The sequence below is a fragment of the Mobula birostris genome, chromosome 9 (genome assembly GCF_030028105.1).
Source record: "Mobula birostris isolate sMobBir1 chromosome 9, sMobBir1.hap1, whole genome shotgun sequence".
Taxonomy (NCBI): Eukaryota; Metazoa; Chordata; class Chondrichthyes; order Myliobatiformes; family Myliobatidae; genus Mobula; species Mobula birostris.
Genome location: NC_092378.1, coordinates 16,056,032 through 16,083,728, shown reverse-complemented (window position 1 = coordinate 16,083,728; position 27,697 = coordinate 16,056,032). Strand labels below are relative to the sequence as shown.

The window sequence follows — 27,697 nt, the reverse complement described above, 5'->3', positions numbered from 1 at the left end:
CAGTTAGATCAGTGCAAACTTTAATTACTGCAATCGCAACTAGAATTAAGTACCACACAAACCTTTCCAGAGAAAATGGACAGATTAAATACCAGAGCCCAGAAAAGAAGAAAATATAACCTTGCTCTTCTATTTGTGGCAATATAATCTATTTTGACACATTCTTAGCTTTAAGTCTCTGGTGGTCACATTTAGCAAAGATGAAATGCTGACTTTTCACTCTAGTTGCTGAGGAGAAATTTTACGGCACTAAACTGAGCTGCTTAGTACTTGTGCTAAACCTAGACACTGAGGTCTCAGCATTTGATTCCTGATATTTAAAATTATAAAGACATTTCTTAAACAATTACTAGACACAGTTGAAAGACTGACCTATGGCAACTCTTTCTACAGGTTGCAAGACAGAAGGATTAAAAATACTATTTTACTTCTAAAAATGAGAGCACCTGAAGAATTGTTCAACATCTTAACAGTTTGTAAATGTTTACCTCAAGCACTTTAAAAGAGAAAAGCACACTATCCAAGCTGTTCAAATAAATGTGTAGTCTGCAATACAAAATCCTACCCGCGAAGCCATGTAAATCATAACAACAATTTAGTATTAGGCAAAGCTGCTTTTGTACAATTAGCTACTAGAAAATGATCATGAGGTACAGTATATTATCTTATCAGGAATTTGACAATGTACAAGTTTGATGTCCCATGAAGCTTTATTCCACCCCTTCCCCATAGATTATAATCTTAAATTCACAGCTGTTCACCTTTTGTACTAGGACTTAAGTTCGTTGACAATAAGCATGTCCTTCTCCACAGACACTGCCCAAACTGCTGTGTTCTCTGAACTTTGTTTCTGATACTTTATGCAGGTTTATAATGTATTGCCACATTAGATGGAACATTACATGGTGTTTTTATTTAAACTAACACAGCAATGATCATGAGTCTGTTCGTTCGAAGTTGTCTGGTTCCCAATAAAACATGCTATTAGTGCTTGATAGTGTCATCTTTTTTAAAAAAAATTACTTTGGCATGCTTACCAACTTCAATTGTACTAAACTACAAATGACCAACTCATGGTCTTTTACACAATTTATACGAAATGCATAAAAATGCTGCTAACACATCCAGATTCAACAAACAACATCACCCTTACCACATTTTCGCTCCTGCTGCTGCCAAATTTTCTTCAGATTTGACTTTTCTCTGACACCAGCTCTGACATTCTCCTCCCACAAAGCAACAGTACTTTCCCTTTCCATTTTCTGGGTTCCCTCAGAATTGGCTCAGTTCTTGACACCTCTTACCACTATACTTGATGTCTCCACAACAGTACTTGTGATGACTGTGTCACAATTAAATGACATTAGCAAAATAGATAAAGGCAATCTAACAATTTGGGCTATCAATGTAATTGTTATCATGGGGAACAAGGAAACACTGATCAGACCAAAATCTATCACAAATTCTTAATCTTAAGGAAACTGTTGCAGCAAATTGAAAATTAAAAGATCATTCTGCTAAAATGCTCACTAGTAAAAATAACATTGTGAATTATTATGCTTTAATGGCCCACTTCAATGACTCTCTCTCCCGTTCCACACCTATCTCATGGATCAAGTCTGACTTTGCAAATGAAACCTGGTAACAGTGAATTATTTATCATGCTTGTACAATATTGTGCAAAAAAACCTAACATATTACCCTCTACTCTGTCTATTTAATATCTCTGACCCTGGCACACAACTCCAGCCCATTTGGTTTTAGTTTGACTGTTTCTAGACTGTGTATATTTTATAGTCACCATCTCCCTGACAAGCAGAGGTATCAGATCACTTTGGCATCCAAAAGGATAAGCATTTCTTGTTAGCTCGCTTAGCCCAGACTCATGTTACCAGAGAATGAGTGTCCAGCTCCCACTGCATCCCGCATCCCCCATCCCACCAGCCCCGCCCCCCCACCACACTCCACAGTCACGTTCATATCGATTGCACAGAATTATCCAGAGGCTCTGGGCGAGCTTTATGCAAGCAGGTATGAATATCCATTTTCAAAAACACAGCGTTCCCAGGCTGGTGAGAGAACGGTTTACTCTTCCTTGCAGAGGCTATTCGTTAAACTTTGAAGTGTCTGTCTCTTATTAAGCAAAATGACCGGGAATGACAGAAACTGCATTTCAGCCAAGACCCCCCAAAAAAGGCTGCTCCCCACCCCCCATCGATACGCCTGTGATCTGTCAGAGGAGAGCAGGAAGCCCAGGGCCTTCCAAGAAGCACACCACAACTGCAAGCTCGCTGTCTAAACACACACAGTTTCCGAGGGAGAGGAAAGTGTAATTTACTCCCCACCAAACTAAAACTTTATCTAAAGTGCTTTGCTGGTCGCTCTATTCATTTTACCCTATAGCTCTGAATGTTTTAGCTATATGTCACTGTAAAATACTGTAACCAATCGCAGAGGAAAAGCACAGACAGCATTTATGGCATTATTTCAGTCTGTAGAAAATGACCACTGAAAACGCACGGTAAACTCAAAGATACTTTAAAATCAAACGTGGGGGGAAAAGTGTGCGTGAAATGTATTTCAATTCGCACATCTTGTCAGTCTGAACTCAAGGAAAACGTTAATCCTTTTTCATGTTAATTATTGCAACTACTGCCGAACCTGCACTTCAACATGTTACACGCCGCGGTTACCATGGTAAATTTTATTTTCTTTGTGCGGGTTTAGTTAATCCCGACGCGGTTGCTCTAGTAATTTGTACCTATAATACACCATCTGAATCGGGCGTAATGTCTCTTTTCTTTTACCGTGTGGCTCTTGAGTGGCGGTAATCCTACGGGCGATGGCGGATCGCCCACCCGGGATCCTCCTCCGCCTTTCCGGGTATCCGAGCAGTCGGTTCCCGTCCTGTAATCCGGCTGCAGCACCGAGCTGTCGTCGGCCCTACCTGTCACAAACACACAAAACCAGAACCACATTTAAACAATGTCAAAGATCGCTGGGCGCAAAGTCCCAAGTGAACCAGCCCTCACCCGAGACCTGAGCCATTCTCCGCACAATTACAACAAAACAACGCGCCATTTTTTAAAAAATTTTAAATAAAACAATCACACAAACCTCATCAAACGTTCGGAAACACCAGCCGATGCGCCCTACATCATTCCATTCCGCCTCCCCTCCACCACCCACGCCTGAGGGATAACAGGGAGCCAGTCCCCCAATCCCTCCATTCCGTTCCACATTAATGACTTCCAAAAGCTACCAAAGTGAGGTGGTGCTTGGCGAGCTCTAGTCCTCGTTCCACGAGGGCCAACACACTTCGGACTAGTCGGAAGCTCCTTCTTATTTCCATATCCTCCCCCCCAACCCCAACATGTAGAGCGCCGAGAGAGTTAAAACATTAAAGGCTCGCCCCAGAAGCCAAGGCTTAAGGATGATTGGAAATCGAAGAGTAGCTGTGGTTCACTACAGCGGGGTGTTGGCTCCTTCCCCTCACTACTCCTTACCGGCTGGACAGACAGCGACAGCACACGGTTTCCTCGTTAACATGGCCGCTCAGACAGATAGATAGAGAGAGAGAGAGAGAGAGAGAGAGAGAGGGAAAAGGGAAAAAAAAAATCTTCAGCTGCTCCTTCCCCCAACTCCCAAGCTACAGAGGGAGAATCACCAACATCCGGAGACACAGCACAAAGCCGCATCAAACTGCTCCAAACTGGGCCACCGCTGATCCAGCAACATAATGCATAACTTTATATGTAAGGCTACATCAAACACCCAGCCTCCTCCCCGGCACAGTCACACACACATACACCAGCGTATGGGAGCGGCTTTGTGTTTGGCCACAGCAGTAGATGTTGGTTGTATAGCGCCGAGTAATAGTGGTTTAAAAAAACTGTCCGTCCGGTTGCTAAGTGAAACTCCATACGTACACATTAGAGAAGGAGAAAGAGTCAGTTAACGCAGCCGACACCCTACAAACCAACCCGGCCTGAGCAACTCGCGGACGTCACTCGGACTGCTCAGGGGCGACAGCAAAGGCAGCGCTTACCCACTCGGCTCGAAATAATATCCCACACAAGCTCTTAGAGGGATGGTGTATAGTTTCTGCAAAAAAAAATGTTTAATAACATAAAATCAAACCATGGTAAATCCTAGTCATCCTTTTTGTGATAAGATTGAACCCACCCGATTACAGGAGGCAAAGGGAGAGAAAAAAAAAATTGGATGACCGGGAGTTCAGCTCTTCACGAGATTAAGTCCCCGCGCCTAATATGGGAATCAAGTGCTCCAAAGAAACAGATCATTTCATTATTACATTTATTCGGTGGCGTGCACAAGAGGCATTGAATCTGTTATTTTAAAACATTCACAGATGAGAGTTTCCTATGATACAAAGTTAAATCGTCCCTGCAATTATCAACTGTGTTGTTTAAAATGTAAACACCGCTTAAGTTATATATTTCATTAAATATATAACATAATTTAAAAACAAATATGGTACTAAGAGCCCAATTTAAAATTGTCCATGTACTGTATTGATTTCAATTTCAGCATTTATACATTCATTTGAAAAGTACTTTAATATAAGAACAGATGTAATATCAAGAAGCAAAGCTGTTTCTTCTAGCTATGATTTCCTAAAATGCAATAAATCTATATTGCTATCAGTTTCACTTTCTGTGAGTAAATTATCAGAGTTACAGATTTTGATAAAATAATAAATAATATAATTACTTCTGCTTGGAAAGGAACAATACTTACCAATGCAAGAAATTGCCTCAAATTATTGTGATGAACTTAAAATTTATTATACATTTTTCACTGACAAACAGCAGGAACATTTTAACTATGATTTCACCAGACAGTGTTGCCATGCAACTAAAATATAGGAAAGATAAAGAAATCAGGCAGCAACTGTAACAAGCTGGTCCACTATGGGAGGAATCAAGCAGAAAGCTGTCAGCAAATGTGGAGACAGGTAATCTGAAGAGGTAATAAGAAATCTTTTACAGAGCAAGAAAAGCTTTAAGAAATTACTTAGGGTTAATGTTATATCCCTTTATAAATTGTCAATGAACAGGTTCAACACTAAGCTGTAGAGAGTTGTGTCTAAAAGAACATCAATGGAAATGGAGCTCATGTGAGTCAATGTGAATGGTGGTTGTAGTTTTATTTACTTAATTTATTTATTTTATTTTAAATTAATTTATTTACTTAATTTAAGAGAAGCTTGCTTAGGTACATGGGTTTGAGGGATATGGAGGGCTTTGGTCCAGGTGCAGGTAGATGGGACTAGGCAGAATAACAGTTCAGCAGGGACTAGATGGGCCAAATGGCTTGTTTCTGTGTAGTAGTGCTTCGTGCTTCCAGGACTCTATTGGAATTAATGCCAATCATGGTGTAATTGAATGTACATGCTCAAATTTACTTAACTCCATTCCTGAATTCTTCCAAAAATGAGAGAACAAATGGGATGGATTCCTTTAAACTTTGATGAGACATTCCTGGGGTTGATTGATCGAATGCCGAATAAAGGGAGAAAAATTACAGGACATTATTGCTGGTGACTTTGGATAACGCTATTTTGGGCATTTTACTTATGATGTAGAGTGACTAAAATCAAACTGGCAAATGTAGCATAGTTCATTGAGCATAATTGGCATGGCTTCATAGGGCAATATGTTGAGGAACCAACCAAGGAACAGACTGATCTAAATGTACAATTGTGTAATAAAACAAGATGAATTAATATTCTTACAAGAAAGGATTGATGATGCAAAGACAGATGGGTTAGCAAGTTGTGAGGACAACACGATGAGGCGCAAGGAGATTGAGACAGGTGAGGAACTCATACTAAATGCTGGAGGAACTCAGTCGGGCAACTGACTGGCTGAGTTCCTCCAGCACTTTCAGAATCAGAATCAGGTTTAATATCACCAGCATATGTCGTGAAATTTGTTTACTTTGCGGTGACAATACAATGCGAAACGTAATAATATAGGAAAACAAAGCTGTGAATTACAGATAGTTAAATTAAATAAGCAATGTAAAACAAATTAAAAAGAAGTATTGAGGTGGTGTTCATGGTTGCAATATCCGGTCAGAAATTGGATGGCAGAGGGGAAGAAGCTGTTCCTGGGTCACTGAGTGTGTGCCTTCAGGCTTCTGTATCTCCTTCCTGATGGTAACAGTGAGAAGAGGGCATGTCCAGGGTGGTGAAGGTCCTTAATGACGGACACCCCCTTTCTGAGGCATCACTCCTTGAAGATGTCTTATATACTACGGAGGCTAGTACCCATTATAGGGGTGACTAATTTTACAACTCTCTGCAGCTTACTTCAATCCCGAGCAGTAGCCACCGCCACCCCCCACCCCCTGCCCCATACCAGACAGTTATGCAGCCAGTCAGAATGCTCTCCATAGTACAGCTGTAGAAAGTTTTGAGTGTTTGAGTGTTTTGTGTGTGTTGCCCAAGGTTTCTAGCATCTGCAATATCGCTTGAGTTCATGATATGGATAGGTGAAGTGATTGTTCACCCATTTACAAATGTAAAAAGGAAGAGTATTAGTGAAGTTAAGTATAAGGTCAAAATGGGCAAATTCATAATTGAGAATATTGAAAGAGCAGAGACATCTTGGGATGACTGCATATTACTTGTTGCCAGCTATTCTATTGTGTTCTGTTAATTTACAGTTACTTCTTCAGAATTTTGCGGTCACATAATGATATCCATTCTGTCTGGGACGTTCTTACTCTAACCTTTTTTCTCCTCTTTCCTCAAAGGTGTATTGGCACCGGGACTCTGCAGAAGAAGATGCCTTTTCGAAGTATCTCTTTCATAGGATGCAAAGTCACACATTTCATCCTTGCTAAGCCCTGAGTATTCTTCATATACTCAACATCTGCATTCTGCATGATACATGTCAGGCTCATCAGCTCTCTGAACCACTGACATTATCTCATCTCCTCCCAGTCACTACCTCACTCCCCCATTAGAGCAGTAATATCTCTCTGAACCACTGACATTATCTCACCTCCTCCCAGTCGCTACCTCACTCCCCCATTAGAGCTATAATATCTCTCTTCGTTACTGCAATTCCCACTAGTGGCCCATGCGCCATTCTTCACTCCCTGGACCGTACTGTCCCATATATTCCTCAGGCATTTCTCCTTTACCTTCGGGCTCCATCTGATGAATTTCAATCTTTTCCTTGAGCTCGTGCCAGAATTCTGAATACCCACAAGTGACTTGAAGTGAGAGCAGCTCTGTCAAAATGCTCTGCTTCTCTCCACTGGTGAAGGGCTTATGAGTTAAAGGGCTGACTCGGGTTGTCTAGATGCTCAGCCTGCGGTTTTCTGACCTCAGCAGGTGTCATCCCAACAGATATACCTGGGTATAACCTCTCCGTCAAATATTTCCACAATAATTCCCATATTAAGCAAAATATAAAGAATGGTAAAAAATTAAATGGTATATACTTAAGAGCACAGAGTTTGCACTCTTCAATCTTCCACTTCTGTTCTACTGAATTCATGATGCCTGTTGTACTTCTTTCCATATAAAGGTCTGTTCCCTTAAGTTTCAAGCTTATGCTTAAAACACATACACACACACACACACACACACACACACACTCATGACAAGTATGCTACTATACAATTCCCCTGAGCGAGTATACATGCACCCCTCTAACATCCTGAACAGTCGGTAACCTCCTTTCACAACTGGAGGTCCTGTCCACCAAGCTACACAAAACTGTCTAATATGCAGACACACATGCCATACTTTTATATCTACCAGTTCAGCACTCTGCTGTATCCTTTGATACTTTGTGATCCCATGGCCAATGACTTGAACAGATCTAAGCATGGGATGCTAATCTTAAAAATACTCACTCCCTTAGACTGCTTGTCACTTGCCAGGCTGTGGGTCATGGCCGTTTCCTGGACAAGCCCCCGTATGTTGTGAGTGTGATCACAGTCACTGGAGAGACACTGAAGCTGACCTTTACTCATCACTATAAGCAGGCATTCTCATGGGCACACTCTCAGTAGAGGTTCACAAACCCAGAGGTAGATGACATTTTGTACCCTTAAGATCAAAGGTAACAGTAGGCGATTCAATATAATCTTAATGGCAACCATGGTGTTGTTTACTACAAAACTTCAGGATCACAATGCTTCCTTTGAATTGCATATCTAGAGTGGGAGCCACCTCTGAATCTTTAAATAGTTTTGCTGGGACATACTAATTGCAAGCTTCCCTGAATTTATTTAGAATGGGTGAAAATTACTCAAGCTGATAATTGCCTGGATTGATACAGGCCTATTAACACGACCCCATTGTCTTAACGTTGGCTGATGCATATGCCAACGTCTCAGGGTGGTGATTTTACAAACCATATCTCTTAGACTGTAGACTGCGGAGCAACCTGTGCTCTTACCTCCAATTTGCTGCTTGCAACTTACAATAAGAACTGAAGACTGGTTCTTGCTTAAATTATTATCTGTTATATTCACATAACTCCAGAAGACTCCCTGACAGAACCACAGACAATCTGTTCCCATCACATGTGGTGGATTAAAATAGACCCAGTAGGAACCTGTACTTATCTGGAAACCAGTGTCTGTGGAGGCTTCGATTCATCAGGAGACCGTCACACAGTCACGCCAGATGTTGCAAGCAGCCCTGGCAGCCAAACTGCTCACCTACCTTGCCCCTGTCAGTGGCTGTCAAATTCACAACCATGGTGAAATCTTGTGATGCGGTTGTTTGAGGCTGTCTCTGGGGACACTGGAAATAGAATTAAATCAGCTGTTCCTGGGCATCTGAAGCAAATCACAGCTGAATTTCTTGCTCAGGCACTACACCACCTCCTTTCCCATGGGCATTTGGAAGCAAGAAGGACGTGACTGTTCGGGATTCCTGAGGGGGTTAGGCCTTATAGACTGCAGCCCCATGGCTCTGAGCTCTGAAACGCGCTGTTCTGAGGCAGGAGCACCACCCAAGTATGACAAATTACTACAAGTTATAATAAAAGTATAAATAAGTAAATAGGGCAAAAGAGGTCATGTTTATGAGTTATAGGACATTTAGAAATCTGATGGCAGAGGGGAAGAAGCTGGTCATAAGGCATTGAGTGTGGGCCTTCAGGCTCCTGTACCTCCTCTCTGATGGTACTAAAGAGAATAAGGCAGGTCCCGGATACCGAGGGCCCCTAATGATGGATTCCACCTTCTTGAGGCAACAACTTTGGAAGATGTCCTCAGTGGTGGGGAGACTTGTGCCTGTGATGGTGGCTGAGCCTACCAACCTCTGAAGCCTCTTACAATCCATTGGCACCTCCATGTCAATCAGTGATGCAACAAATCAGAATGCTCTCCATCTGTAGAAATGTTCTAGTCACATCTCCTCAGGCTCCAAATGAAGTGTAGCCATTGGCAGATCCTTCATCATGATTGCATCAACGTGGTGGGCCCAGGATAGATCCTCTGAGACAGGTCCCCTTTCCTCCACTGACCCCTCAATGAGGATTACTGTGTGTTCTTCCGACTTCCTTTTCCTGAGGTCTATATTCAATTCCCTGGTCTTGCCGGCACTGAGTGCAAGACTGTTGCAACAGCAGTTGACCAGCTGATATCAGCACCAACTGAAATTTTGCCAACAACAGTGATGCCATTGGTGAATTTATAGATGGTGTGAGTGAAGTGAGAGTAGGGCAGTGGGCTAAGCATGCATCCTTGAGGCTCACCTGTGTAGGTTGTCAGTGAGGAGGAAATGTTATTACCAATCCATACTGACTGATGTCTCCTGATAAGGAAGTCAAGGATCCAGTTGCAGAGGAAGGTATAAAAGCTGAGGTTTTAAAGCTTTTTGACTAGTATTGAAGAGATGACAGTGTTGGATGCCAAGATAATCAATAAACAGCAACCTACATAGGTATTGCTGTTGTCCAGGTGGTTCAAATTCAACAGTTTGATGAACTAAGTGATCTAAAAAGTATAATATTGTTTTGTGTTCAGATTGCTAAAGCAATCAGCAACGTGAGATAATCCAATTAAATGAAATAACTGGTTACCTCCTGTTAAAATTCCATGACTACCATGTTGGGTTTAAACTCGCATCACTGGATAGCTAATATTGGTCTCTTTAATCTAGTCCCGTTGAATAAAAAACTGTAAATTAACTATTACACCACCTCCACAATCTCTGAAGCTACTTCCTTCAGAACTGGAGGGTGCATTCCATCAGGTCCAGGAGATTTATCCACCCCCAGACCATTAAGCTTCCTGAGCACCTTCTCAGTCATAATTTTCACTGCACATACTTCACTTCTCTGACACTCTTGAATGTCTGGTATACTGCAGATGTCTTCCACTGTGAAGATTGATGCAAAATACGCATTCAGTTCCTCTGCCATCTCTACGTCTCTCATTACAATATTTCCAGTGTCATTTTCTATTGGTCCTATATCTACCTTGACTCTCTTTTACCCTTTATATACTTAAGAAAGCTTTTAGTGTCTTCTTTGATATTAGTTGCCAGTTTCCTTTCATAATTCATCTTTTCCTTCCTAATGACCTTCTTAGTTTCCTTCTACATGTTTTTAAAAGCTTCCCAATCCTCTATCTTCCCACTAGCTTTGGCTTCCTTGTATGCCCTCTCTTTTGCTTTTACTTAAGCTCTGACTTCACCTGTCAGCCATGGTAGTGTTCTTCTTCCATTCTAAAATTTATTCTTATTTGGAATATATCTGTCTTGCACTTCCCTCATTTTTCGCAGAAACTCCAGCCATTGCTGCTCTGCTGTTCTTACTGCTAGTGTCCCTTTCCAGTCAACTTTGGCTAGTTCCCGTCTCATGCCATTGTAATTTCCTTTATTCCACTGAAATACTGACATATTGGATTTTAGTTTCTCCTTCTCATATTACAATGTGAAGTCAATCATATTGTGATCACTGTTCCCTAAGGGTTCCTTAACCTTAAGCTCTTTTATCACCTCCAGTTCATTGCACCACACCCAATCCAGCATAGCCAATCCCCTAGTGGGCTCAACAACAAACTGTTCTAAAAAGCCATCTATTAGACATTCTACAAATTCTCTCTTGAGGTCCAGTACTGACCTGGTTTTCCCAATCTATTTTCATGTTAAAATCCCAATGATTATCATGACATTGCCCTTCCGACACGCCTTTTCTATCTCCTGCAGGAATTTGTAATCCACATCCAGGCTGCTGTTTGGAGGCCTGTATACAACTGCCATTAGGGTCCTTTTACCCTTGCCATTTCTTAACTCAACCCATAGAGACTCTACCCATTCCAATCCTATGTCATCCCTTCCTAATGATTTACAGTAATATTATTTCTTATACACAGGTCCACACCACCCCCTCTGCCTACTAACCTCTCTTTCCGATACACCGTTTATCCTTGGATGCTCAACTCCCAATGGCAGCCATCCTTTAGCCAAGTTTCAGAGATGGCCACAACGCCATACTTGTCGGTCTGTAGCTGAGTTTCAAGATTGTCCATTTTATTCCTCATGCTGCGTGCATTCAAATATAACACTTTCAGTCCAGTATTTGTTGCTTTCTGTTTTAACTGCACCACACCTCCATAGCCCTGTAACTCATCCCACTGGCTGTTATTGTGCCTCATCCTTTCTATCATCTCTGTTTCATGCTATCTTTGATTTATTTTTGTTTTCCCCTTTCTCAGTCCTATCACTCCGGTTCCCCCTGTCAAATTAGTTTCCCTCCCTAACAGCTCTATTAAGCCCGCCTGCTAGGATATTGGACCCCTTTGGGTTCAGGTGTAACCCATCCTTTTTGTACAGGTCGTATCTCCACAGAAGAGGCCCCAGTGATCCAGGAATCTGAAGCCCTGGCCCTACACCTGTCTCTCAGCCACACATTAATATGCCTGATCATGCTATTCTTGCGCTTGTTAGCACGTGGCACAGGCAGCGATCCTGAGATTACTACCTATTGTTTGATAGTCAAATGCCTCTGTCTTCCACCAACATTCACCAAACCTCTCCAATAGTTTAGGACACCGGGTTAGCACACATAATATCGGATCAATGTGATAAATTGAGGACATTATTGGAATATTGAGGCGGTGCATCAAAAACTGAGATTGATTGAGACTTTTCAGTGATAGCAACCTGATGAAGGTTTGAAGAAGATGTTCCCTTTTGCATACTATGTAATATTTTCATGTGAAGAAACATCTTCTTGGAGGTCATAAAGGGAAAAAAAATTGTGCCTCGCTTCTGACTTCTTTAAGAACCTTGGATTAAAACACCAGAATGCATCAGCTCCAACATGAGCTCACCACCAGTCACATTTTTCCTTCTCCTTTCCTTTCTGCATTTTACTGTCCTTTTGTGATTCCCTGGCTTGCTCTGACATACCGTCCACGGCTCCCCACTCCCCATTCCACGGAACCTTCCCATACAACCGGAGGAAATGCAACACATGTCCATTCACCTCTCCCCTCCCCACCATCCAGGACTCAAACAATCACAAACAATCATTACAGCTGAGGCTGCTATTCACGTCTGCTCCTTGCAGGCTAGACTACTGTGTTCAGTCTTCATATGTTGTGCCCTTAACTTTGGAGAAACCACAGATCAGGTGATCATTTTGTAGAGCACCTGTGTTGCGTTTACAGGGATGACACTGAACCTTTTGTTGCCAGCCACCTTAATTCTCAATCCCACTGCCTTTCTGACCTATCAGTCTGCAGCCTTTTCTGTCATGGTGAGACCGCGTGGGTTTTCTCCGGATTCTCCGGATGTCTCCCACAGTCCAAAGATGTACATGGTGGTAGGTTAATTGGACATCGTACATTGTCCTGTGTTGAAGCTAGGATCAAATCAGGGGATTGTTGGGCGCCATGGTTCAAAGGGCCGGATGGGCCTGTTAAGTAAATAATCTAGAAGAACATCTTACCTTTACAACACTTTGGAATGAACACTGAATTCTCCAAATTCAGCTGAACTGCTCTCTTATCGTTTCCCATCATTGTGTTCATACCCGTTTCTCACCCCATTTCTTGAGAAGGCATTGCTAATATTCAGTAATTATACTCCTTATCGCCTGGTGTGTCTTAACCTTCCTCCATAATTTTTTTTTCTTACACTTCACTCCTACTCTCAGCTCTTCATTGAAAATTGACACCCCTCCTTTCTCCCCCTCACCCGCAGTTTTAAGGAAGGGGTCATTGATTTGAAACGTTGACAGATTCCTCTCTCCACAGATGTTTCTTCACCGGTTGAGTTCTTCCAGCATTGCTGTCGTGGTTTTAGATTCCAGCATGTCGTGCTTACATAACTATTGCTTATGAAAGCTGGATTCATATTTTTTCCATGAGCACTTTCTTTCCTATACCACCAAAGTGCTATAAATAATTTATTAAATCTTGTGGTTTTAGTCATAGAGTCACACAGCACATAAACAGGCTCCTCATTAGAACCATATTCTCCTATGCTTCACCTATCTATCCATCTGTCTAACAGCCTCTTAAGTTCCGTAATTATATTCCATTCTACAATCACCTCTGGTAGCACATTCCAGATATCAATTACACTGTCTGTAACAAACCTACCTTAAACCTTCTTTCATCTTAAATCTTTCCCCTCAGGCTTTTGATACCCCTATCATGTGAAAAAGATTTTGACAATTTACCATATCATCTCTCATAATCTTATCTCGGACTTCATCACTCCTGGAAAATTAAGCCTAGCGTATCCAATCTCTCCCCATAACTAAAGTGCTCCACTATATCATGGTGAATTTCCTTGGTATTCTCCCCAGTGTAATCGCAGCCATCCTATAACCGGGTGACCAGAACTGTAAACTTCAATAGCAGCCTGAAGTGTCAAACTGTAGATGAAGTTCACAGCTAGTACAGATGACTCACCTTGTTTAAAAGTTACATCTGGAAGAAACTAAGAAAAGCCAAGCAGACAAAATACTGGAGGAACTCAACAAATCAGTCAGCATCTCTGGAGGCAGATGTTGTCTGACTTGCTGAGCTCCTATAGCATTTTTTGTGTGTTACTCAATATTTCCAGCTTCTGCAGAATATCTTGTGTCAATGGAAAGCTGTGCTTTTTTTGTGCCAGTGTCACTGAGTGCAAACTCAACTCCATGACACATTAAGGTAGTGTCAAAAAGATTGCATACAGTATTGAGCAGAATCCTTAGGCACCTTGGATTGTTTATATGGCTCCAGATGGTATGGCCTAAACAGAGCCTTAATCTCAACATCATTAAGGCTGTCTGGCATTACCTGGAGAGACAGAAGCAAGCAAGGCAGCCAAAGTCTGCAGAAGAACTGTGGCAAGTCCTCCAAGATGCTTGGAACAACCTACTAGCCAATTTTCTTGTAGAACCACATGACAATGTATTCGAGATGTTGGGGGAGTCCAGAACCAGAGGCCACAGTTTAAGAATAAGGGGTAGACAATTTAGAACGGAGTTGAGGAAAAACTTTTTCACACAGAGGGTTGTGGTTCTGTGGAATGCTCTGCTTCAGAAGGCAGTGGAGGCCAATTCTCTGGATTCTTTCAAACAAGGAGTTAGATAGAGCTCTTAGAGATAATGGAGTGAAGGGATATGGGGAGAAGGCAAGAAAAGGATACTGATTGTGGATGATCAGCCATGATCACAGTGAAGGGCGGTGCTGGTTCGAAGGGCTGAATGGTCTACTCCTGCACCTATTGTCTGTTGTCTATTGTCTATTGAGAATTGAAGTAGTTTTAAAGTAAAAGGTGGTCATACAAAATATTGATTTGATGTAGTTTTTTACTGTTTGCTGCTCTTTATAGTATTGTTTTCGATGTTTAGAAAATTTTCATTTCATTATTCAAGGTATCTTTGCTTTATAGGATTTTTTGTTACAAGTGCCCAAGACTTTTGCATGGTACTGTATGTCATAGACATTTAACATTTGCTTTTTTTTTCACTTTCCCAATGCCGATAAGAAGTCATCAAGCTGAAACATTAACTCTCTTTTCCTCTCCACAATTGCTCCTTGCCCTTCTGAGTATTGCCAGCACCTTCTGTTTCTATTTTACACTGCTCTGGTAGCTTTTACTTTTATTTCCAGATCTTTTGTCAGATAAATCAAAAATTGTCATTCATAGAAACCATTGAGTGTTAATTTCTATGAGATCGGGACATGAGTTTTTGGAGATCAGTTTGAGAATAAGGCAACCTTATTATATCCATAAACCAGCATAACATACCAGCCAAATGATCGAGACAATTCCACTCCATGGAGGGCAAGATCAAAGTTTCTAATTTGGACTTTCATGTGATTCTGGATATAATACAGCTTGTAACGTGTTCAGCATTTGTAACAAAGGCAAAGAATGTAACTAATTGTCAACAGATTGCTGGGACATTCCATTCAGTCTATAACAAAAGTATAGGTCAATCAGAATTTCACAGTTAAGAGAAGCTAAAGAATGGCTTTTACAAATAACAATTTAAACATGAAACAAGAATAGTTTAAAAAAAGTGAGGATGATTACTCCCAGAGCCTGGTGAATTGGTAGAAAAGAAACTCAAAGATTCAAAGTACATTTATTATCAAAGTAAGTATGCAGTATACAACACAGATTGGTTTTCCCACAGATAGCAATGAAACAAGGAAAACCAAGGAACCAGTTCAAGGAAAAAACATCAAACTGCCCCCCCAGCATAAAAAAAAACAAATCATACAAACGGCAAAAAAAAAATGAGAATACAGAATATAGAACACCAAACCACAATTTCATCGAAAGAGTCCAGGCAAATTCAGTTCAGTTCGATCTAGCACTGTGCTCATTACCTGCAGGCTTCTAAGCCAGTCTGCCCTGATCAAAATCACACAAAATGGCAAAAGAAAAGGGAGCAACCAGAAACCAGACACATGTAACAATGTGAACTACAGAGTCCAGTCCACAAGCTGCGTCGATTGAAACTTACCCAAGGCCCAAGCCTCCGGCACAATGCTCTAACGTGAGGGAGACACAGACTGTTCCTATGCAGGCACCTTCCCGTGGGAGCAGCAGGAGAGAGGGAGGGAGAGAGGGAGAGAGAGAGAGAGAAAGAGAGAGAGAGAGAGAGAGAGACAGAGAGAGAGAGAGAGACAGAGAGAGAGAAAGAGAGACCGAGAGTGAGACGGAGGGGAGAGAGAGAGAGGGAGGGGAGAGGGAGAGAGAGAGGGAGCAAGAGAGGGAGAGGGAGAGGGGAAGAGAGGGAGCGAGGGGAGAGAGAGAGAGAGAAAGAGAGAGAGAGAAAGAGAGAGAGGGAAGGAGAGAGGGGAGAGAGAGAGAGAAAGAAAGAAAGAGAGAGAGAGAGAGAAATATCACATGCAGGTAGACAGCACTGAACACCAGCCTGCCTTCTGCTCTCATCCTCATTGATTTCAATCTTCCTCGACACCTTAATCTACAAGATTGGAAATGGGGTCAATCATGGTCTCGCATCCTGTCTGCAGGTTTCTTGGCCTCCAGGCCGCATACATTGCTCAACTAACTCCCTCACAGAGAGCAAAGCGCTTCATTATCATAGATTTTGCTGAAGTATCTATATTTGTCTGTATATGTCATAAATATGAACTCAAATCTTCTCAACGACTTTGGCCGCAGTCATTGTCACTTCCCTTTCAACACATGGATTACTGTTGGGCTTCCTCCTGAACAGAAGCAGGCATCCTGTTGTTCAGAAACTGCATCTGCCTCTTTATGGTCTTGTGTGCAGACTCTGATTCAAATTTATTGAAGCCTTCTTTTTTCCCTGCAGCTGGAGAAGAACAGCAAATAATGTCATCACATAGGTCATCAGGAAACTCTCTGTGCACAGATGTTTCACCAGTGGTCGTCAAAGTGATAATCCCAGTTATGTAAAATAAATGAAAAGGGTTGAATCACTGGCAGTTCCGTGTCTGTTTTGAAGAGGTCAACTTTTAGTGCTGTAGCTTACACAAAAAGAATGAGGCTGAAAAAAAGATACTCTAAACAATCAGCGGGACGTTTGTGGAAAGAGACACAGTTAATGGTTCAGATCCAGGACCCTCAAGTTCAAGTTTAATGTCATTCAACCATACAAATGTATACAGCTAAACAAAACATTGTTCCTCTGAGGCCAAGGTGCAAATCACAGTACATACAGTATAGCACGCACAATAACATTGATGTAATAATATTAACAGATAATAAAAAATATTTGGTATATGTACAAGTTGAGATAAAGTGCATATATATTACACACAGTGAAATATACAACAGCACAATGCTACAGGTGTTGTCAAAAGTAATATGTATCGGGCGGTTGCAGGGTGTTTTAGAAGTCTCACAGCCTGGGGAAAGAGGTTATTATGCAGCCTAATAGTCCTTGTTCTTGTACTGTGTTACCTGCTGCCCAATGGTAAGAGGTCAAAGAGATTGTGAGGCTATTTCAAGGGCGAGGAGACAATTTCGAGTGAGGTTGGAGGCGACATTGGATGTACAGCAACTCTGGCAGGGTTGGCAAGACATTACTTCCTACAAAGCGAAACCCGATAGCACGAATGGCAGCCATGCTTCACTACCAGATGAACTCAATTACATCCATGCCCACTTTGAAAGGGAGAATATAACCTACAGCTGTGAAGATCCCTGCTGCACCCAGTGACCCTGTGACCTCTGTCTCAGAGGCCGATGTTAGGCCGTCTTCAAAGGGGGTGAACCCTCGCAAGGCAGAAGGTCCTGATGGAGTATCTGATAAGGCTCCTAAAACTTGTACCAACCAACTGGCGGGAGTATTCAAGAACATTTTCAACCTCTCACTGCTATGAGCAAAAGTTCCCACTTGCTTCAGAAAGGCAACAATTATACCAGTGCCTAAGAAGAATAATGTGAACTGCCTTAATGACTATCGCCTGGTAGCACTCACATCTACAGTGATGAAATGCTTTGAGAGGTTGCTCATGACTAGAATGAACTCCTGGCTCAGCAAGGACCTGGACCCATTGCAATTTGCCTATCGCCACAATAGGTCAATGGCAGACACAATCTCAATAGTTCTTCACATGGCCTGAGACCACCTGGACAACACAAACACCAATGTCAGGATGCTGTTCATCAACTATAGTTCAGCATTTAACACCATCATTCCCACAATCCTGACTGAGAAGTTACAGAACCTGGGCTTCTGTACCTCCCCCTGCAATTGGATCCTCAGCTGGCTAACTGGAAGACCTCAATCTGTGCATATTGGTGATAATATCTTCTCCACGCTGACGATCAACACTGGTGCACCTCAGGGGTGTGTGCTTAGCCCACTGCTCTACTCTTTCTATACCCGTGACTGTGTGGCTTACGCATAGCTCAAATACCAGCTATAACTTTGCTGACGATACAGCCATTGTTGGTAGAATCTCAAATGGAGACAAGAGGGTGTACAGGAGCAAGATTTGCCAACTAGTGGAGTGGTGCCGCAGCAACAACCTGGAACTCAACATCAGTAAGATGAAAGAGCTGATTGTGGAGTTTAGGAAAGGTAAGACAAAGGAACACATACCATCCTCATAGAGGGATCAGAAGTGGAGAGAGTGATCAGTTTCAAGTTCCTGGGTGTCAAGATCTCTGGGGATCTAACCTGGTCCCAACATATCGGTGCAGCTATAAAGAAGGCAAGACAGGGACTATACTTAATTAGGAGTTTGAAGAGATTGTGTATGTCAACAAATACACTCAAAAACTTCTATAGTTGTACTGTGGAGAGCATTCTGACAGGCTGCATCTCTGTCTGGTATAGTGGGGCTATTGCACAGGACCAAAAGAAGCTGCAGAGGGTTGTAAATTTAGTCAGCTCCATCTTGGGTACGAGCCTACAAAGTACCCAGGACATCTACAGGGAGCAGTGTCTCAGAAAGGCAGCTTTCATTATTAAGGACCTCCAGCAACCAGGGCATGCCCTTTTCTCACTGGTACCATCAGGTAGGAGGTACAGAAGCCTGAAGGCACACACTCAGCGATTCAGGAACAGCTTCTTCCCTTCTGCCAGCTGATCCCTAAATGAACATTGAACCTGTGAACACTACCTCACATTTTTAATATATATTATTTCTGTTTTTGCACGATTTTAATCCATTCAATATATGTATACTGTAATTGATTTACTTATTTTATTTATTATTTGTTTTTCTTCTCCTTCTATATCATGTATTGCATTGAAATGCTGCTGCTAAATTAACAAATGTTATGACACATGCCGGTGATAATAAACCTGATTCTGAGATGGAAGGGGTCCTTGACAATGCTGAGGTCTCTTCATCAGGGTTCCAGATCTTCGTCAGGGTCCTGGAGCTGAATATTTAACCTTGTTTCTCTTTCTACAGCTGCTGTCTGACTTTCTGAGCATTTCCAGCATTTCTATTATTATTTCAGATTTTCAGCGTCTGGAACTTTTTTTTGTTTTTCGGTCGAAAAGTTCTTGTGCGTCTGGAAACCCGCCTGGAGAAAGCAATGGCGTTTTTATTCGATTAAGGCACTTTGGTGAAAAGAGCAGTGAATGTACAGTGCTTACATGTCCTCATGCCTTTGGAAATATCACATTGTGTTGCACATCAGCTTATATTTCAACAAATTGAGCAGGAAGCTGCAAGGAAAGGAGAAGTGAAAAACAACTCGCTTTTATCATTTGAATGCAAATTTGCATTGTTTGCAAAAAACATGAAGAGTGGTTTCCATTACTAAAATAATTCGGAATGGAGATATTGATACTGAGAACCCTAAAAAAATGTAATAGTGAAAATGCCAAAAGCCCTTGCAAGACATTTTTGAGAATTCAGAAAAGGGAACATTATCACCTGCATTTATTTATTTAGAGTGTTACGTACCCCGTAACTGGGTTGCCAAACCAGCAGAAATGGATCACTCAGTTGGAGTCTGGATTACTAGATCTAAGAAAGTTTTATTAAAGAAACAAGCAACACAGTAATCGAAAGGATAATAAATGCAACAGTTCAGCAATGATAAACACACATGTGCACAGAATTAAGATAACAGGATCAACCAAGCTCTATCGTTGTCTAGGGGTAAATGACCAATTTCAAAGTGACACAAAGTCCAGTTCAATTTAGTTCAGTTCGCAGTAATCGTTGCCGTGGCGATGGACAATGTGGGGGGGAAGGAGAGAGAGAACAAGAACGATGATCATTCAAAACGGCTTCCACTCACAGACCTGCGATATTGCTCACAAGCAGCTTTCGGGCGAGTCCTTTGTGATGTCACCTGGGGTCACCGACTGTGACCCCTCCTCCAGATGCGGTCGATCCTCTGCAGTGAACCTGGCACCCAAGCGAGGGTGGACACACACCGGGTTCCCGCTGATCGTACCTTTCCACCCTGTGCATCTAAGGCTTGGTTCCGCAACCAGCCTTCCAAACGACTCCCGCCGACTTGCGGGGGGGGGGGGGCACCGCTTCCAGGGTCTCGTTACCTCGTGGTGTTGTGTGTGTCCTGCCTTAGCGAACCTGTCCCCTTTTTATCCCCCTGCTGGGGTATCGCCTGTCCATCACTTCAAACAGTTCAGGGTTCAAAGGGGGAGCCGCTCTAGACAGCTCTCTCTCCCGTCCCTTCATTACACATCTCCAAATGCTGCTCCATTGTCTTCCTTATCTCTCTCTCCCCCGAAGACAGGTGGCAGACCAACTGTTGATCACACAGGACAGCTAACATCTATGTGTATTCTTGTCACAAGAGATAGAGATGGAACAGACCCATCTGGCCCGATGAGCAGGTGCGGCCAGTTAACCTACTAACCCATATACCTTTGGAATATGGGAGGAAATCAGAGCACCTGGAGGAAACCCATGTGGAGACAGGGAGAATGTACAAGGTCCTTACAGACAGCAGTGAAATTGAACCCAGGTTGTTGGCACTGTAACAGCATTATGCTGAACTCTTGACACTCAACTTTAGCACTCGCGAAAGTGAACCAATCTGGAGCAGAACTTGACCTCGCTGACCTGCAGGTCAAGGGCTTGTGGGCATTTAAATTCAGATTTTTGGTGACCAAACTAGAAAACCTCAAAAAGAAGGAATCTATGCTAAGACTTCCCCTTATGCTAAGACCCTGGAGAGACTTGTTCTGGAGCTGCTCTGGCCTATGGTCAGACCACACTTAGATCCCCTCCAGTTCACCTACCAGCCCCGACTAGGAGTTGAGGATACCATCGTTTACCTGCTGAACCGTGTCTACGCCCATCTGGACAAGCCAGCGAGCACAGTGAGGGTCATGTTTTTTGACTTCTCCAGTGCGTTCAACACCATCCGCCCTGCTCTGCTGGGGGAGAAGCTGACAGCGATGCAGGTGGATGCTTCCCTGGTATCATGGATTCTTGATTACCTGACTGGCAGACCACAGTACGTGTGCTTGCAACACTGTGTGTCTGACAGAGTGATCAGCAGCACTGGGGCTCTATAGGGGACTGTCTTGTCTCCCTTTCTCTTCACCATTTACACCTCAGACTTCAACTACTGCACAGAGTCTTGTCATCTTCAGAAGTTTTCAGATGACTCTGCCACAGTTGGATGCATCAGCAAGAGAGATGAGGCTGAGTACAGGGCTACGGTAGGAAACTTTGTCACATGGTGTGAGCAGAATTATCTGCAGCTTAATGTGAAAAAGACTAAGGAGCTGGTGGTAGACCTGAGGAGAGCTAAGGTACTGGTGACCCCTGTTTCCATCCAGGTGGTCAGTGTGGACATGGTGGAGGATTACAAATACCTGGGGATACAAATTGACAATAAACTGGACTGGCCAAAGAACACTGAGGCTGTCTACAAGAAGGGTCAGAGCCGCCTCTATTTCCTGAGGAGACTGAAGTCCTTTAACATCTACCGGACGATGCTGAGGATGTTCTACAAGTCTGTGGTGGCCAGTGCTATCATGTTTGCTGTTGTGTGCTGGGGCAGCAGGCTGAGGGTAGCAGACACCAACAGAATCAACAAACTCATTCGTAAGGCCAGTGATGTTGTGGGGATGGAACTGGACTCTCTCACGGTGGTGTCTGAAAAGAGGATGCTGTCTAAGTTGCATGCCATCTTGGTCAATGTCTCCCATCCACTACATAATGTACTGGTTGAGCACAGGAGTACATTCAGCCAGAGACTCATTCCACCGAGATGCAGCACAGAGCGTCATAGGAAGTCATTCCTGCCTGTGGCCATCAAACTTTACAACTCCTCCCTTGGAAGGTCAGACAACCTGAGCCAATAGGCTGGTCCTGGACTTATTTCATAATTTACATATTACTATTTAACTATTTATGGTTTTATTACTATTTATTATTTATGTTGCAACTGTAATGAAAACCAATTTCCCCTAGGATCAATAAAGTATGACTATGACTATGACTATGACAATGAAATGTACTGGAGAGCATAATCCTAACAAAAACAAAAGAGAACTATGATTTTTATTGGACATCGGAATAGGCAACAGGTTTAATATAACTGACATATGCCAAGAAATCTGTTGTTTTGTGGCAGCAGTACAGTGCAAGACATAAAAAATTACGATAAGCTACAATAAATTACAAAATGGATTTATTGAGTATACCTGCAAGAAAATGATTCTTGGGGTTGTATATGGTGACATATAAGTACTTAGATACTGAATATACTTTGAAATTTAAAAATGAATAAATAAATACTGCAAAAGAGGAATAATAATAATAATAACTTCTTTATAGAGTGCTCGTCATACAAACAATATAGTTTAAAGTGCTTTACAATGGGCAAATAGGAAAACTAAAGCCAAAATGATGTTGGTTAAAAGCAAAGTTAAAGAAATAGGTTTGGAACTGATGTTTAAAAGTGTCAAATGAGTTTTCAGTTTTGAGTTCCACACTTTCGGAGCTTGGTTAAATAAAAAGCCTACCTGCCAATTTTTTTTTTATTTTGTGGGAGATTATTTAAACTTAAGAGACTGGCAGGAAGAAGACGAGAGCTGGAACAGGATTATAAAATGAAAGTTATCCAGTAATGTACTCTGATCCCAGATCATTGAGAGCTTTAAAAACAAGTAAGAGAAATTTAAAATTAATTCCTAAAGATAAAGGAAGCCTAGGTAGCTCGAAGGTAGGGACATGTTCAGCACAGCTTTGTGGGCCGAAGGGCCTGTATTGAGCTGTAGGTTTTCTATGTTTCTATGAAGCCAGTGCAGGGTAGTTAGGATAGAAGTGATATGCTCCCTCATCCTAGATTTTGTTAAAAGTTTAACAGCATCGTTCTGAATGAAATGAAGTCTGTCAATAGATTGCTTTGGAAGGTCTGTAAAAAAGTGCATTACAGTAATCCAGTCTGATATAAAGACATGAATTAGTTGCTCAGCATTATTATGTGATGGTAATGAAATACCTTTGCAATATTTCTTAAGTACAGAAATGCTACTCTGTTTACTTTCTCTATGTGGGATTTAAAATTCAAATCTGAATCAAGGATACAACCCAAGCTAGTTACTTCTGGCTTTACAATGGGAGCCAAGTTTGGAAGTTTATTAAGAAGTTTATTCCTTTTGGCTTTGGAATCAATCAAAAGTATTTCAGTTTTATCTTCATTTCAGTTTCAGGAAATTATTGCTCATCCATTTGTTTATTGCAGACATACCAGAAGTCAGGGAAGACAGGTTGTTATCATTGTCAGGCTCAACCAAAATTTACAATTTTGTGTCATCTGCATATCTTTGGAATTCAAGTTTATGCTCTCTAATGATGTCTCCTAAAGGGATCGTGTATAAGGAGAAGAGTAGGGGACCAAGACAGCTTTCCTGAGCAACACCAAAAGGTACATCATATCTCTTAGAAAAATGGTCTCCAAGATGGTCAAAGTTTTTTCTTTCCCAGATATATGGGCAAAACCAGAGAGGCCAACACAATTCTGAAGGCAAACTAGGAGAATGTTGTGTTGAGGGCAGCACCTCGATATAGGAGAAATGGAAATGAAACCCTATTGATACCAGTGTTGAGCCTAAGGTGGCTGACTATTTTGGTAAGGGCCGTCTCCATGCTGAGGTTTGCTCTAAAACCTGACTTGAAACTTTTCAAGAACATTGCTTTCATTTGGAAAGTCGTTGAGTTGGTTAAAAATTACTTTCACAAGAATCTTGCCCAAGAAAGGAAGATTTGATATAGGCCTGTAGTTAGCTGGTAACTCACTATCAAGGGATAGTAAGGTAATGTCCATGGATTCACAGACAATTCAGAGATCTGATGGCAGAAGAGAAGAAGCTGGTCCTAAAATGAGAGGAGATGAAGCTCCTGAAGCTCCTCCCTGAGGGCATGTCCCAGATGGCAAAGGTCCTTAACCCCATCTTTGAAGATGTCCTCGATGGTGGCGAGTCCTGTAGCCGTTATGGATCTGGCAGAGTCTGCAGCTCTCTGCAGCCTCTTGTGAGCCTGCAAACTTTAAAAACAACAGCCCTCTTGTTAACGTGGATCAGAGGGGAAAGAGGTTAATCAGGTAAAGATGCACCAGCCTTAGGCAACCAGGTGATTCTTCCTGGCCCGAGTTTAAAAGAGTCAGCAACAATGATTCCCATTTTGCAGCCTCATGCAATGAGCACAAGTATGTGCCTTCATGGATTTTTAATATCTGTTGATCTATCATTCTGAGTAACATTGGAAAACCCATGTCTCTTTTAATCACCCATAAGACTAGATAATAATCTGTTTTAAAATATTATGTCAAAATTGAGATCTGCATGGATCATCTTTCTCATTTTGTTCTGAACTTTTGTGCTAATATCTGAGATCAGCCTCATTACAATTCATAGTCAAGAGCCAGAGACATGGAAGATTTCTCTTATTCAGGTCTTACACAGAAAGAGGAAATGAATGGGTAGATTTAAAGATGTACAGCATCTAAAAGAGCACACATTGAGTAAATTTTAAGTGGAAAAGAGGCATGTATCAGAGGAAGAAGTTAAATAGATGAACTTGTAGATGGGGCTAAAGTTCAAAATAAATTTATTATCAAGGTACATATATGTCACCATATACAACCCTGAGATTCATTTTCTTGTGGACATACTGAATCAACCTATAGAATAATAACCAAAACAGAATCATTGAAAAACCACCCAACCTGATCATTCAATCAGAGTGCAGGATGACAAGCTGTACAAGAAGAAAAAGAACAGAATAATAAATAGATAGATAAATAAATAAATAGATAGATAGATAGATAGATAAGCAATAAATATCAAGAACATGAGATGAAGGGTCCTGGAAAGTAAGTCCATAGATTGTGGGAGCATTTCAATGATGGGGCAAGTGAAGTTGAGTGAGGTTATCCCCTTTGGTTCAAAAGCCTAATGTTTGGTGGGTAGTAACTGTTCCCGAACCTGAGGCCCTGAGGCTCCTCTATCTTCTTCCTGATTGCAGTAGTGAGAAGAGAGCATGACCTGGGTGGTGGGGGGGGTCCCTAATTATGGATGCTGCTTTCCTGAGACAGTGTTTCATGTAGGTGTGCTGAATGGAGGGGAGGGCTCTGCCCATGATGGACTGGGCCGTATCCACTACTTTTTGTTTAAGACATTGGTGTTTCCATACCAGGCTCTGATGCTGCCAGTCAATATACTCTCCACATCTATAGAAGTTAGTTGAAATTCTAGGTGTCATGCAAATCTCCACAAACTCCTAAGGAAGTAGAGGCACTGCTGTGCTTTCTTCATAGTTGGCTAGAGAAAACCTTTAAGATCTGAAACAGGAGATGAGGATTCCTACAACAATAAAAGCTTCAGGTTTCAAAGGGAACATCTATGAAATGTATCCGCAGTGTGAATACACCTGAAAGAAATTGAAAATAGCATTTACCACGACAAAGTCATAAAACTCGCCATATTATTAAACCACTTTCATGGGGGAAAGTGACCTTAATGCACAGTGATTGCAAAGGGCACACAGTTACAAAACTCTGTTGGGCACCATGCAGCATAGAAGTTTAATATCTAATGTGCTGTGACATTTAGAACTTCTTGATGTCAGTGTCCATGAGCAAGGTGAACTCAAGGAGCCGGCCTGGGGTTCAAGAGGGACTGTTGATAGAGGGATGATGGCGAGTGGATGGAGTGATGAGAATGTAAAGTCTGAGGCAGAACCACATCGAAGAATAAGGGAAAAACTGCATGCAGCCCCCAGCATTGGGATCCAGAGGCTAGGATGCAGTCTGATAACTAACCCCCTCCCCCATCCACCTTCCCCTTTAAAATCTTTTGGAAACAAGCCTCAAACTCGCTGTGAGGGCCTGAATAGCACGTAATAGTGCAGATGGAAGGCGTGTTCCAAAAAGGCATTGCATACCTTGGTTACTGCTGCACATAATCCACTTCAAGCAAAAGCATAGCATACAAAAGACTCAGACCAAAAAATGCAGACTTCTGGGTGTCAGTCTTGTATATTGACTATAATTATAATTTCCTCCCTCCCTCTCAAAAAGTGTTAGCAAACTCTACCCAAAAGTAGCTACAGTTCTCACTTATGACCTCTCATTGCTGAGTTGAATTCACCCCCATTGTTTCATAGTACTTCAGTAAATGATTGTTGCTTGTTAGTTTCATCATTCCCACAGAGGAGAGGTCTTTACTGAGCTTTACAACATGTAATTGTGGCAATTGCAACTTCCTTCACTGTCTTGTTAAAGGAGAAGACAACCATGAATGCATGGCTGTCAGTCTCTTTTACCCTGAATAATTTTGAAGAACTGCAGCTTCTTGGAAATTAGTCTATACAGGGGATCATGAATAAGAGAAGGAGCAAGTAAATCACCAGGTTGCAATTTTGTACCGGGTGCTGGAGGGAATTCCATTGCACAGTCATGTATCGTGACTACACGCAAGGCTCAAGGAGTGGAGAAGCCTGTAAGCTTTGTGAAAGCTTTTGACATAAAATGTAGGATTCTAGATCTTAACGACTCCATCCTAAAACATTCTGAATATCAAGTGTAGGAGCCATGTATCTATTTTCTGTCTGTTTGTATTGTATTTTGTGTAGCACGTTCATTATGGATAATTTGTTGTGGGTTGGGGCATGGTAGAAGCAGATGAGTATAGTTATGTATTCCTGCTTAGTCAGTTTTAGTCGGGTTAGAGGAGGGGGTAGGTCTGTTATGTTTGTTCCTCATCAAGACAAATAGCGTGGCTAAAAATTCTAGCACATATTTATTCACAGGACACTCCAGTAATGGCTCCAGCCCAACAGAAACACGTGCAACCAGCTCCCCAGCATCACTTCCGGTTCTGGGAGAACTGCCCACATTGCACACTGGAAACTGAAGTTTTTTATTATGTACACACATAATAACTCAAGGTCGTGGGAATAATATTTTTTGTTAACCATTTAATGCTAATGTTTAAATATGTTTGAATATGCTTAGACTGCTTATTTTGTTATATTGCTAGTTTTACTTTCATTAGTTTTTTATTGTTACTAGACAGCCCATTTTGCTGGTTCCTTAATAAAGGATTGGACGTACTTTCTGCAACTCAGAAATCTGTTATTCGTGGAGCATGCCATACAGTGTCAAGCACCCATACTTAGTCTCTGAGCAGTTTCGGTTTGTCTTAAAGTAGCTGCTACATCAAACATTAACATAAGTTCTAAGCAGTGCCAAAATTGTCCAGCAAATGGCAGCTGAGGTAAATTAAACCACTGA

General features: G+C 41.9%; 1 protein-coding gene across 4 annotated transcripts in view; it reads right to left on the bottom strand.

The window, feature by feature from the left end:
- Positions 1 to 27,697, bottom strand: part of dyrk2 (dual-specificity tyrosine-(Y)-phosphorylation regulated kinase 2) — a 54,628-nt gene that overhangs the window by 12,861 nt on the left and 14,070 nt on the right. The window contains exons 1-2 of one of the 4 annotated variants that reach the window (XM_072267539.1): positions 3,930 to 3,973; positions 2,808 to 2,947 (exon numbers count right to left, since the gene is read on the bottom strand). In XM_072267539.1, coding sequence (XP_072123640.1) covers positions 2,808 to 2,947; positions 3,930 to 3,933 — 144 coding nt within the window. In that variant the 5' untranslated portion in view covers positions 3,934 to 3,973. The other 3 variants (XM_072267537.1, XM_072267540.1, XM_072267541.1) reach the window with 3 other exon arrangements.